The 14707-nt window shown below is 44.1% G+C and overlaps 1 protein-coding gene across 2 annotated transcripts in view; it reads right to left on the reverse strand.

The window, feature by feature from the left end:
- CLPB (ClpB family mitochondrial disaggregase) overlaps nucleotides 1-14707 on the reverse strand; it is a 141796-nt gene that overhangs the window by 33318 nt on the left and 93771 nt on the right. For both annotated transcript variants that reach the window (XM_084617292.1, XM_084617291.1), the window contains exon 7: nucleotides 7469-7583. In XM_084617292.1, the coding sequence (XP_084473418.1) occupies nucleotides 7469-7583 (115 nt within the window). The remainder of the gene's footprint in view (nucleotides 1-7468; nucleotides 7584-14707) is intronic.

Below are 14707 nucleotides of genomic sequence, written 5' to 3' on the forward strand. Positions count from 1 at the left end.
AGGGTGACTCTCTTCAGGCGTGTGCCAACTGCAGGGTCACCCTCCACCTGGCAAGCTTCTGAATCTACTAACAAAGGTATTCAGGCGCCCTCAGATTTTGCCAGGCTAGCAGTTTACTGCAGGATCTATAGCAATCTGAACTGAGTCACTGGGTGAGCACAACACTGCTAACTGTGTCAAGCCGTCTGGAGGCGGAGAGATATGGAGGAAGAGGATCCCTTTTACTAGATCCTGGTTCTCCCACTTGTCTTGACTGGTTGGGAGCTGTTCTGAGGACTACAGAGCTTAGTGCACACTTAAGATAGCTGTGCACGTGCAGTCAATTCCCCCACAGTCAAACCCTTAACAAGACAGGTACCACGCATGCTCAGGTCTGGGATTTGCAATCTGTCCATATCAAAGCCATTTTCCTTGGGATCAAGGCCAAGGATCCAATTCATTCCTTATCAGATGGCAACTTTCAACCCTCAGATATCTCAGCTGTAGGATTGTTCAGATATGAACAGAGGGTTTTCTCTCACTTCCCTTTCATTCAAAATGGCTGAAGAGTATTTGCTCAAACAAAAAAACGCAAACAAAACAGACAAACCTCCTTTGGGCAGAACCCAAAGATGGGAAATTTTAGTCCTGAAGGTTCAGAAAATCAAAAACTGAAAAGCATGGCAACCTTAACTATAAATGATTGCTACCAGGCACTCAATGTAATGCTATTAATATTATAAACACACACAAACATTTACGTACTGTCTACAGGGAGGATGTGAGGACATGCAACAGAAAATACACATTTTTAAAAGAGCTCTCACCCTTTGTTATATAATCTGAGAAGAGATCCCTTCCTGGGAATCACCAGAGCATGCAGTGTATTTACCCCTGTGTCTGTATATTCAGGTGCAAGGACAAACAAGAGTTGACCAGAGCCAGGAGTGCAGTGATTTATTAAAGTGCCCTGGAAACATAATCATAAACCATTTAGCTGTTCATTTGCATGAGAGCTTGTAGCATCTAGGCCTTTGTCAGTTTCTAACATTACAGAAGAGACCTGCTTCTTTTTTTCTTGGATGTTTCAGTGCTACCTGAAATATTCTAGTTTGATTGCATTAAAATACATCATAGAAAGTAGGGAGTATCCACATCTGTATAGTACACAGTATCACTTAACTACATTTACGCCTCCTCCCTTCCACAGGGCTAAACTGATCAGCAGATTGGAAGACAGGAAGGAATTTCCCCACTCAGAGTACTGGCAGAAACAGTGGACAGTTAGGGTTTCCCTCCTTCCCCTGGAGCAGTGAGCAGAGATTACCTGTCAGGATCAGCTAGGTGTAATCCCACACTATCACAGTCCTGCCCGGTCCTTCCCTTCTTCTAGAGCAGAAGAGACAGTGGAGATGTAGGACTGAGATATCATTCTATGGAAGATCAAAGAGGAATACTGCTTCCCCATTCGTGAGGATATGGTGAATCAGGTACTGTACCGTTCTTAGTTCTAACTACAGGAGGTTCAAATACTATATAAGAGATAATCATGCAGTGCAATGAGCAAACCAAACCAACCTCCTTCACTCTCATGTTAATTGTTTTTCCTGCTCCACCCATCTCTTCCAGCTTCTCAGTGTGCAAACTGCACCAACCCCCCAACCCAGACTCCGTTAGACCCTAATTTCAGAACTGCTGTATTAGGTGATGGAAGTTACACATCAGCAAGAGGGTAAGAGTCTGAAGAGAGTGCACTTGAGTTTACTGGAGTCTTTTATTTCAAATGAGATGTCCCCTCACATATACTGGCACTGAAATAACAAGAGGTGTGAGGTAAAACAGATTTAGTCAGTTCAGAGGAAGCTTCTGAACACACAAATTAATGTAACTCGCATGCTTAGCGCAGCAGCAGAAGGTGCAAGCGTCACTATTTTAGCTTCACTGCTATCCTCAGACGCTAGGCACCACTGCTTCTGAAACTGGCTCCTAGACCCATGTCTAAACCCCATTCTCTTTTTCACTCTGGGATGGGAGTCTCTGGAGACTGTTGGGATTATACAAGAGGCACTGAATCAAATCAGATTATTAAATTAAGGAAGAGGTTATAAATTAAAATCTAACCATATCATCTAAATTTGGTAAATCTTAAGAGACATTGTATAGTCTGTCTCCTAGCCAAAGAAACAACATGTGTTGTATCAGTGGTGGAAAGCAGAAGGGCGGCGCACTGATTCCATAAAGTGGCTGCAGAAATAAGTCAATGGTGAGCGCTCAGAAGGCTAACCTCTGTCTAAATTCAACATTACTGAAACAAAACAACAAAAAGGGGGCAGCGGGGATATCAGTCTGATATCCCGAGGCTGCTGGGGTATCTAGCGCATTCCCTATAATTCAATAAGAGAAGCCTCCATAAAGGCAACAGCTTTAATGTGCACAACCACCACCTGTGTCAGAAACAGGCACTACCCATTAATCAAAGCTTCCCAATTAGCCCGTACTGCTGCCTCCAGGCACAGCCGTAACTGTTCTCAAAACAGGGAAGGTGTCTGTTGTGTTAGCAGTGGGAGAGGCAGCTCTTCCATGGGCTGCGAGGGCCTGTCTTTGTTAACAATATTGGTATGGTTTTGTATTTATGATCATCAGCTGCACATGCCTGTGTTCTGACCTTAGCTCTGTCTCACCTTATTGTCCTGTTTCCAGACACTGAATCTGGGTGATGGAATCGTTCAGGGAACTATTAACAAGATATGGAGGCTTTCGGGTCTGGGTCAACGTACCAAATCCAGCCCAGGCTGCTAGTAACCGAAAGCCATTATTGCCTCAGAGCTTTTCAGGCAGCCGGTGTGAAATGAATTGCTTGTGATCAAACTATTAACATATACTGGGTGGTACTAATGCAACTTCACCCACTTGGGGTGCCAAATGAGAGGCCACATGCAGTGCGATTGTCCCTTATGTGCTCTGATCAGCAGTGAAATAATTAACACCACACATTCCAATTCTCTTGGTTAGGCTTCAGAGAATGAATATGGGCACTTCACACCTCTCAGAACTACTGTTTCTGCTGTCTGCAGACTCAGGCAGATCTCACTGGCTCACATTTTAAAGATGTTCTTTACAACCATAAGGGCTAGAATCCTAGGCTGCTGCTGCTGGTGGTTTTTTTTAAACAATGAAAGCTTAGACTCTGGAGCACAAGACATAGCCACAAGGGGAAAGTAACACCTCTCTGAGTTGCCACAAACTGGCCTAATTCGACCCCCTAGAGATTGAGGGTCTCAGTTGTATTCTGAGTGTGACCAATAAAAGGATGAAAACACAGTTACACACACACAGAGGTAAAACTTTTCAATGAATGTCACTTGAGAGTCTCTGAACCCTTATAGCTCCAGAATTATAAACCCCTGGGCTTCGCATGAGACATCTCACACCGTGCGTGTCCTGGTGCTTAGGCAGCCTTCACTGCTGCAACGTTGTTTAGAAGAGGGACGTGAAAATAAAACACATGAACAATTAATAATATGAACTATTGGTAATGGAAGTGGGTAATTCACTAAAGTGTACACCTTCAGAGAACCACTGTCACAGGACATCAATGACCTGCTCTCTAAAGACATCCTTCCTAATGGATTGCCTCTCATCAACATTAAAAAGACTCCAGGACTGTCTCTAGGAGACTGTGGGAAACAATGAACAAGGTGCACAATTTTATTTTTCTTTTTGATAAATGAAAGAGGTAAATTAGCACCCATTATTTACAGAAATGGGCAAAAGAAATAAAGTGATCACCCAAAATAAGTGAAGCTTTAGAGGGCAAGAGAATTTGCAACACCCTATCCAAGAAATAAGTTTGGTAACAGCGATCACCCAGTGCTGTTCTATGACTGCTAGTTATATACCCTTCCCTTCCCTTCTGTATATGTTCATATACTGTGCTCATCACTGTAACGTCTGAGCAACTTCCACTAGCGTGTTAAGCCAACACATCAGTCAGGTGGTGTATGTTTTTTCATCCTCTCTCTGGGGGAAAGTCTTGTTTTGTTAGGGTTTTATTTAATTTTTAAAAATAAATGTACACATTGCAATATGTTAGAGACTGCAAGGTCAAGGAAATATATCGACTACCTGAAAGGGGGTTCCAAAGAGGATGGCTCTAGACTGTTCTCAGTGGTAGCAGATGACAGAACAAGGAGTAATGGTCTCAAGTTGCAGTGGGGGAGGTTTAGGTTGGATATTAGGAAAAACTTTTTCACCAGGAGGGTGGTGAAGCACTGGAATGCGTTACCTAGGGAGGTGGTGGAATCTCCTTCTTTAGAGGTTTTTAAGGTCAGGCTTGACAAAATCCTGGCTGGGATGATTTAGTTGGGGATTGGTCTTGCTTTGAGCAGGGGGTTGGACGAGATGACCTCCTGATAGACTATCCAACCCTGATAGTCTATGATTCTATCTTGGCCTTGGAGTGGAAGGTGGTGAGGTTTGTGATGGCTCCTGGGGGGTTTCATTCCACAGTTCATTCCCTAAACAATTCCTCTCCCCACTTGGTGTTCACACCCTGGCAACATTTGTAGACAGTTTCCACCTCAGCCTGCGATCTTGTTGGATCTAACAAATTTAATAGAGTCAACCTTGAACGGTCCGTTGCAATATTTGTTAACTACTTAGGCTAAACAATCTATTCAACCTTGTATTTAGCGGTGACACTCTGGTTAAGTTTCCCAGACCTGAAGAAGAGCTCTGTGTAGCTTGAAAGCTGGTCTCTCTCCCCAACAGAGCTTGGCCCAATAAAAGATATTACCTCATCCACCTTGTTTCTCTAATAGCCTGGAACCGACACAGCTACAACAGCGCTGCATATGATGGGAGGCATTCACGGAACAAGAGACACTAGAGCGGACACAGACTTATTAAATCACTTTGTCCAGTCCTGGCCTGTGCAGGACTGTTCCTTGCAGGATGTTTTCTGGAGCTTTGTCCAATCTAGTTTTAGAGTATTCCACGTAGTGAGGTTTCCAAGCCTTGCTTTGGGAGACTATGCCACAGACTTAAAAATCTTAATCATCAGACCCTTTTCTAATGCTCAGCCTACATTCTCCCTTTCTTAAGATTACCCAAGTACTCTCAGTGGAAAAAAATCCCCAACAACCCTCCCCACTGCAATGCTAAATAAACGACCTAAACCCCTGGTGTTAGCAGCCTTAGATATTTGTAGACAGTGCTGTCGGAAATGAGGTTTCTGATATTATTCCCCTTTCTATTGGTATTCAGTCAATTCACTACTGAGGGATAAGGGTCAGTGGCACTGTGCTGTCTTTTGGATGAGAAGAAAACCATGGTGCAGTGCATTAAAGATCCCATGGTATCTTCCTATTCCCTGCTCCAACACTAGACAGCAATGCCTCCGAAAAGCTTTCGCCCACGGGTACAAGAACAAGGAAACCGCTTCCAGAAAAGGCCCAATTAACACTTAACTTTGCTAGCTCAAGGACAAACTAACATGGGATTGCAGAAGATTGCAGATTGCTGGCCAAAGTACTTTTAGTGAATCCAAGTGGGAAACACTAAAAAGCCAAGTTTCAGAGTAGCAGCCGTGTTAGTCTGTATTCGCAAAAAGAAAAGGAGGACTTGTGGCACCTAAGGTGCCACAAGTCCTCCTTTTCTTTTTGCTAAAAAGCCAAGTTATCCTGCCTGCACTATCTATTGATACGTATAAACATAAAATCCCAAACTGCTTTATTAGCTACAGGGCACAGCCATTCAGTATTGCTTTCCAACCAGTGAAGAATAAAACTAGACAAGCAAATGCCAATTAAGATGTTTTACTTCAGTTTCCCAGACTAGTTTCCCTTGTCATGTCCCTTTTTTTCTTGGCCCGGCCTGTGGCCAGAGTGACAGAAGATATTGGCCCCTCCTGCATCTCTGTAATGGGCTCATGAGCATAGCAGAGAGAGGTTTCAGTAACAGGTTGCTGACAAAGAGTTTTAATATTCAGTTCACTATTAACACACAGCACTCTTAATCTGGAAGCCCTACTAACAAACCAGCCAACAAGAGCGCACAGAAAATCTTGCTTTGTCTTTTTGCATAGAGAGGTGAGAAGATCCTCTATTCAACAGACGGGAGCCCTGACAATTCCTCTCTCAGATCTGTTCCTATGTAAGAACGGCTCCTTGAGGTCCCATACTGGAATCACGATACTTCTGATCCAGAAAAGACTACATACTGATCCACATTTCAACGCCAGTCAATGTCACTCCTACATTGGCCAGATGAATCAATGTCCCTGCCAAACCCCCAAAAAGAACATGAGAACGGCCATGCTGGGTCAGACCCAATGATCCATCTAGCCTGGTATCCTGTCTTCTGATAGTGACCAGTGCCAGATGCTCCAGAAGGAATGAACAGAACAGGAGTACTTGTGGCACCTTAGAGACTAACAAATTTATCTGAGCATAAGCTTTCGTGAGCTGCAGCTCACTTCATCGGATGCATTCAGTGGAAAATACAGTGGGGAGATTTATATACATAGAGAACATGAAACAATGGGTGTTACCATACACACTGTAATGAGAGTGACCACTTAAGGTGAGCTATTACCAGAAGGAGAGCGGGTGTGTGGGGTGGGGGGAGACCGTTTGTAGTGATAATCAAGGTGGGTCATTTCCAGCAGTTGACAAGAACATCTGAGGAACAGTGGGGTGGGGGGTGGGGGCGGGAATAAACATGGGGAAATAGTTTTACTTTGTGTAATGACCCATCCACTCCCAGTCTTTATTCAAGCCTAAGTTAATTGTATCAAGTTTGCAAATTAATTCCAATTCAGCAGTCTCTCATTGGAGTCTGTTTTTGAAGTTTTTTTGTTGAAGAATTGCTACTTTTAGGTCTGTAATTGAGTGACCAAAGAGATTGAAGTGTTCTCCGACTGGTTTTTGAATGTTATAACTCTTGATGTCTGATTTGTGTCCATTTATTCTTTATCCCCTGTCGTCCAGTCTCAGCTTCTGGCAATCGGAGGTGGAAGTGGAGGCTGGAGCATGAGGTTGTGTGTCTGACCATCTTTGCTAAAAGCCATTGATGGACCTATCCTACATAAACTTATCTAATTCTTTTTGAAACCAGTTATACTTTTGGCCTACGCAACATCCCCTGGCAAGGAGTTCCACAGGCTGACAGTGCGTTGTGTAAAAAAGTACATACTTGTGTTTATTTTAAACCTGCTGCCTGTTAGTTTCATCAGGTGACCCCTGGTTCTTGTGTTGTGTGACTCTCTTATGTGTTACGTGAATCTCAGTCTCTTCAAGCAATGAGCATGAGCCCTCTGCATCAATGAAAACCCTCCTGGGCCTCACTGTGAATTAGGCACTCGTCCCACCTCTGCACATCAGTTCACCGCAACAGTCTGGCTGTAATTAGTCCAGGATCACAGATTCAGGGAATACTACGCGCTCTCTTTTTTGTAGAATGTAGAACAATTAACAGTAACTGATCTTACCAGCTCCCACTGTTGCTATGGCATTCTCTTGCCCAATGATATGCTCTTTTAGCCGCTGCTCCAGGGGAAACCTGCGTCGTTCCTCTAACTCTCTTTTACGCTGCTCCTCCTGGAACTGTGGAAAGGAAACAAATACTATGAGCAAAATATTTTCTCATCAAACAGCAACTAATGTCTATATAGTGCCTTTCATGCAAAGGACCCTAAAATGCTTTGCAAAGATATACATGAATTAAACACAGGGATCACTTTTCCTAATCACTGAAAAGCAGCTATATGTGGGGTGGGACATGGCAGTTGTTAACAGCACCCAGTGCTACACTGTACAAATTTAGGAAAGAAAATGAAAAATATTGTATCTGGGAGAAAATGAAGGGGGGGAATTTAGGTGGCAGAATGTAATTATCCAAGCAGGATTTTACCTGGGCGGTCTTTAATGACTAGGAGTGATCAGAAACTTCATTGTGCATCTCATTTGAAAGATGACACCAATAGATGGCACTTTGTTAGGCCAGTGATTTAGCACTAACTGAGTGGGAAGAGCACTACCTACTGAATCGCCCAGCCATGTAACAACGAACATCAGCTTGCTTATCTCAATAAATAAAAATACTCATTAATAATATCTGGATCTTCCTTAGGATCTTCTATTCAAGGATCTCAACACATTACACTGGTTAATGAATTAAGCCTTACAACAACCTGTGAAGTATGGAGGAACCATTATTATCCCTATTTTATAGGCTGGAAAAAGGAGGCACAGAGCGGCTAAACTCCAAAGATCCCAAAGGGCTTTGCATGCACATAATGTACAAAGGGGTCACGGACAGAAGTTTGTTTACTTCGAGTATTTGCCTTCTTTCAGCTCCAGGTCACAAGGAAATCAGTCCTGCTCCTCTTGCATGAGGAACTGGGCCCAATGATTCATGCATTTGTCCTCTCTGCACTCTGTTACTGAAATGTGCCGTATCTGAAGCCGAAAACAATGCCAAGTGTCCAGCTGGCGCAGTGTGCAGCTTCCCACCTCCTCCTTCATGGGTTAGGCCACCGTGAGCCCATCAGGCCAGTGCTTCAGTTCTTCCACTGGCTCTCAGTCCCCTTCCCCTGCCAGCTTAAGACCTTAAAATCATTAAAAGATCCAGTCCCAGCTCCATTAGACATTGCACCCCCATCTCTGAACCACCAAGCCAGCGGCACTCCTCTGAAATGAGGCAGATCACAAACCCAAAGCAAGGTGTGGAATGAACTTTCAGGACATTAGCTGAGTCCAGGCTCTGATCATCTTTAGGAAATGCTGCTAACGCTGAGAAAGCCTTTCCCACCATGACTGGAATGACATTCACAGCCGTAACTATCTCCTGCTCCTCAACTGGAAGCTGAAAAAAATCCAGCCTGAGCAGAGATTTCTATAACTCGACAAAAAGGGACGAACCAGAGACTACATGAAGTCCACTAGGGACTTTGCTATTGCAAGTCAAATTTTACATGGAAAGTGCCTAGAAACTGGTGATGGGAGACAGCACAAAAAGCCTACGAGGGATCAATTGATAGGGTCTTTTCAACATGAGAGAAGCTGACAAACATCTACTTATGAGCAGAAGACAAACCTTAGAGCAATGTTTTAAAGGGTATTTTGCAAAGGTGTCAGGACGTCCTATTTAAAGGGGCTTCTGTCAGGAGACTTGAATTAGTCACCTTTGAGTAATTTGAGCAGACAGTTCCCTTTTAAAATTCCCACGTTGCATTTCACAAGTGTAGGGTTCTTAGCCCTGGAATCCTGGCCAAGAAGCTGGAGTACACTGTGGCTCTCTGAATTGCCTTGGAACTTACTAGGAAAAAATCTGCCTTCCAGTGAGCTTGCACTGGGGGAAGCTGTGACAATTAGAAACAAGGAGAACAGAAAGGCCTGAAGAACACAGCAGTGAGGCTTTGAAAATCCCAATGACTGGGCATCCAGTTGTGACTAGGCACCCAGGTAGCTTTGACACCCAGTACCGAGAGCAGTTTTCCAAGGGACAAACACTGCGCGCTTTCTGCTTTGGAAATTCTGCTTATTGTCTGACCATCCAACTCCTCTGCAGAGCACCAAAGATGGCCGTCTGTACATCCCTCTGCATATGACTTACCCAAGGTCAATAAGTGAGTCAGTGGGACTGAACACAGGCCTCCTGGCTAACGCTCCTGTGCTCTAACCACTAGACAATTATGCCTTGTTGGTACACTGAAAATACAGCACCCTGATAATGGACGTTGATGCAATGCAGAGATTTAGCTAAAAGCAGATCTTTCTAAGGGAACACCTGGGACTCCAACTGGTCTACAATCTACGCATTTAAACTGTCTTCTGAAGGTGACACTCTCGCAACAAAAGCCGAACTCTGCTGCGAAAGCTGCAGCAGCCAGAGTGGATAAAACACATCAGCCAGTTTGCCAGTGTTTCCCTGTTATGGTAGTGACCCTGACAGAAGTTAAAAAAAATAAATAGCAAACAATCCAATTTTGGCTGCTGCTATCAGTCTACTGTATAACTGAGAGATCCCATCAGTCCTGATGTTTCATATGGAGCAATAACTTCACTGCTGATCCCAGTGGAATGACACATGGAGGATAGAATCCAGTGTGTCAACTGTGTATCTCCCGCAGGCTTCGTATATATCACCAGGCTCAAACTACTGCAGCTCCTTCTATATTTCTATGTCTTTCTATATATCAGGACAAATACTTAATTTTTTTTTAAAAGCAGCGTGAGGAATATAAGCTGTGCTGGTGGAATCCATATGATCAGTTCTGCTTTAGATGTAAAAAGAAGGGAGTGCACAACAGGAGAAGTAATGGAAGAGAACTGTGATGCTTGTCTCTTTGGAAATCATCTCCCCCGGGAAGAGCAAGCCCAAAGCACCTGTGACACATGGTGCTGGAATTTAAAACAGGAGGACACAAGAGATTCGGGGAAGGAAACGAGACTATTCAGCTCACGAAGAGAGTCTGCACTTTAACGTCACCATGAGCAAAGGCAAGCTAGTGCTTTGCAGAATCCCTCCCATTGCCTCTGCCTGAGCATCTCTTCGGGGCAGGCCACTCAAAAGAGGCACCAGAGTGTTGAGTGAGAGCATGTCTGCTTCTCTCTTCTGAACGGAATTCTGTCTTGCATTATTGTGTTCCACTCCCTCGTCCTATGACTGCAGCTGGGTTTGAAACAGGAAAACGCTTAAGTTACACTGAGATTGGATAAACAGGTCACTCAGGCTCCCCACAGCTACAATACTTAAGGCAGCGCTGATGAGCCCATTGGGAAATGGATATGAAAAGGGTCTACCAAATTCAGGGCCATGAAAAACATGTCATGCACCGTGAAATCTGATCTCCCCTGTGAAATCTGGCTGTTGTAGCTGGCGGTGCTGCCTTCAGAGCTGGGCGCCCGGCGCAGGTCTCTGGATGCCCAGCTTTAAAGACAGCACCGCCACCACCAGCAGGGCAAAAGTAAGAGTGGCATGGTGTGGTATTGCCACCCTTACTTTGCTGCTGCTGCTGGAGTCAGAGCTGGGTTCCTGCCCACCAGCCGCCGCTCTCCGTCCACCCAGCTCTGAAGACAGTGCAGAAGTAAGGGTGGCAATACAATGCCCCCCCCCAATAGCTGTGTGCCCCCCCCGCCCCAGCACCCCGTGACCCTCTTTTCAGCTGGGGCCCCCTCAGTTACAACACTGTGAAATTTAAGATTTAAATATTTGAAATCATGAAATTCAAGATTTTTAAAATGCCATGACTGTGTAATTTACCAAAATGGACCGTCAATTTGGTAGGGTCCCAGATATGATCTATTAGACACATACCGATTATTATTACCGTGCCTATGCAGTAAAAGAAGGCATAATTCCCCGCTGGGGAACAACCAATACCCAATATAAACTCATTTATACCAGTATAACTGCATTCACACTGGGGGTGGGTTGTACTGCTTTAACTATACTGGTGTAGTTAAAAATGGTACAGCTTATGTGTGTAGACAAGGCCTATGTGAGGGCAAAGCCTGCACCATCATCTTCCTGGGACTTTGTTTTTCTATTTCATGTTTCACAAAGGTTTTGTTGGGAAGATTTCTCAGGTCCAGGATGGAATTTCTGAGAGACAGAAGGAGACACCTCTGGAGTTGCCAACTGTCCAGTAAGACAAGAAAGTCCTTTGGCTCAAGCCCCCACTCTGCCTGATTTGGAGCAGCAACTTGACCCTGGGTCTCCCACCTCCCAGGTGAGTGACCGAACTATCAGGCCTGGGATTCTGGGGTGGGTCTCTCTCTAGTTTTTTCCCAAGGTCCCGTTTTCATTCTGCGTCAGAAAGACAACAAATTTCAAAACCTTGGCACTTTTCACAAAATGAAGACAGCAAAGAAAAAAATAGAAGAGGAAAATCCACCATTTTATAAACAGAATTTGAGGTCAGGCCATTATCCTTGCCCATCTATCTTGGTTTTATACTGCATTCATCACTGTAATATCTAGAGACCCTTCAAGTTTTTGACAAACAGGAACTTTCTTCCTAACCCTACCTGGAAGAAGTTTGTTCGAACAGAGGCATTTAACAGGGGAGTTTCGGAGGGAGTAGCGCCAGGCTCAGCTACAGACTTCTGTACTTGGAGGTAACAGGACTTAGTGAATGGTGTGTTTGGTCCCTTTGTGGATTGTTTGTTTGACTGTTGTTTGTTCGCTCTCTGCGTTCAGGCTGCATAGCTGGGCTGTGGGCCTTGGAGTAAGTCCTTGGACCTTTGATCAGTCCAGCTGTTTGAAGTCTCTGCGAGATAATTCACTCCCTCTGGAGCTCAGCTGAGCTAAGCAGGGAAGACGTGGTCACTTGCTAGGCGAACTCGAGAGCTGTGAACAGAGGCCGCTAGCAGGGGAGTGTGGAAAGGGACTGTGAGAGTTTTTCCTTCCAGCGTCAGCACTGTGTGTGATATCAAGATGGCCAGTGATGAAACGGTGGCAGTGACCGGCAATGGATGTGTTATGTTCTCTTTCCTGCCTGATGACATAAGGGATTTCCTGGGCATGAAGTGGAATTTGGTGGCGCTACTGGGAGGAAAAGATTCTTGAACTGGGGGGTGGGGGGCAAGTTGAGACGCTACTAAGAATCAGAGAAGCCGAGGAGTTCCTAGACAACCAGATTCAGGAAATACCAATACCCAGGTTCCAGGCAGAACAGAGCTGTTCACAAAGGAATCAGTGAGAGGGGGAGTCATAGAGGAGGCCTGGAAGTTCATAACCACAATAGGTCAAGGAAGCATTGTGCATGGTTGCAGACAGATGGCCCGTGACCATCAGAGAGAAGAGAAGCAGGAGAAATTCCACACTGCTAGAAGTTTCATATCAGTATCGGGTCCTCAAAGTAGAAATTACGAATGATACCACTTTAGATCCAGCTGGTTCAAGAGAATGGGTAGCTGTATGGGACAGGTATGGATGGATACAACCTATAAGAAAATCAAGCTTACCCACACAGATTTCTCCAGCTGTGCAAGGAAGACAGACAATCCTTGCTGGAGATTCAATACTCAGAAGAATTGAAAGAACATTCTGCAAGGAACAGATGGACAACAGGATGGCGTACTGCCTGCCTGGAGCCAAGACATGAGATGCTGCTCTAAGCCTGGATAGGCTTCTGAAGTCTATGGGCAAGGAACCATTGGTAATGGTTCATAGTGGCACTAATGACACTGCGTCGCGGGATATCTTGCAGATAGTAGATGACGTCAAGGGACTTGGAAGCATGCTGAAGAAGAATGTCCAAGCAATCTTCTCTGAGATCCTTCCTGTCCCACGAGCACAGAAAAACAGACGGCAGAAGATGCTGAAAGTGAATCACTGGCTAGGTAAGTGATGTAGGGTAGACAGCTTTGGTTTTGTGGAACATTGGTCCACCTTCTACGGGGAGAGGGGGCTGTATAGTTTGCATGGCCTCCACCTCAGTAGAAAGAGGACCAATCTCCCCAGGGACAGGTTGGCTAGAATAGTCAGGAGGGGGGTTAAACTAATAGCAAAAGGGGAGGTAAAAAGTGGGAAGATATGGATACTCAGCACAAAATTCAAGATGCTGTGAATAAACTTAATCAAGAAACCAAACGACATGAAAAGAAAAAAAAATAAATTGCCTCTACCTTAATGTTAGGATCCTGGGTAACAAACAAGAGGAATTCGAATTGCTCATTTATGAGCATAAATTCAATCTAGTTGGTGTTACTGAAACCTGGTGGGATGAGTCGCACAACAGGAATGTTAAAATCAATGTTTCTAACCTATTTAGGAAGGATCGAGTATCCAAAATGGGATGGGGAGGGGCACTCTACCTCAAAATTGGCATTACCTGTTTCTGAGTCACTGATAACTCAGAAGAAAACGGTCTTGAATGCTTATGGATCATACCCTAACAGATCAAGCACAAGATGGGGTATTAGTTGGTGTCTGCTACATACACCAAATCATACAAGGGAACAGGATGACTGGCTCCTTATGCACCTATCTATAATGTGTAAGGGGGAAAACACCTGTGTGATCATCGGAAATTTCAATTTGAGTGGCACATGCTGGAGGTCTCATGCTACTTGGAATTTCTAAACATTACAGATGACAATTTCCTAATTCAAAAAGTGTTGAGCCAACACAAGGGAATTCTATATTAGACCTTGCCCTAACAGACGAAGAGGAACTGACCACAGAACTAAAAGTTAATGGTAGCTTATGTACAAATGATCATGACTTGATCACATTTATAAGGTGTAAGCAGAATAAAGTCCAGAGTAGTAATATATATACTTGGTGCTTTAATAGGGCAAATTTCATAAAGCTGAAAATAATTATGAGCCAAAAAAGCTGGGAGAAAGAATTTAATCAGGAAACTGTGAATGATCATTGGGAATCATTTAAGAACACCTTACTAGATGCACCGAAAACCACAATCCCACAATTGAGGAAAAAGGCTGCACTGGTTACAAAATCAATCTGGTTGAGAGGGAAGGTGAAGACAGCTGTAAAAAAATAAAAATTAAAAAAAAAATTATTTAACGAATGGAATAAAGGTGAAGTTGATAGTAATGAATATAAATAAGAAGTTAGGAATTGCAGAAAATTGGTAAAGGAAGCCAAGGGACAAAAGGAGAAAGCTATGGCCAGTAGTTAAGGAAATAAGGAGTTCTTTAACTATATTAGGAACAAAAGGAATGCTAACAGTTATACTGGTCCATTACTAGATGGA

The sequence above is a fragment of the Lepidochelys olivacea genome (assembly GCF_965140295.1).
Source record: "Lepidochelys olivacea isolate rLepOli2 genome assembly, chromosome: 1".
NCBI lineage: Eukaryota > Metazoa > Chordata > Testudines > Cheloniidae > Lepidochelys > Lepidochelys olivacea.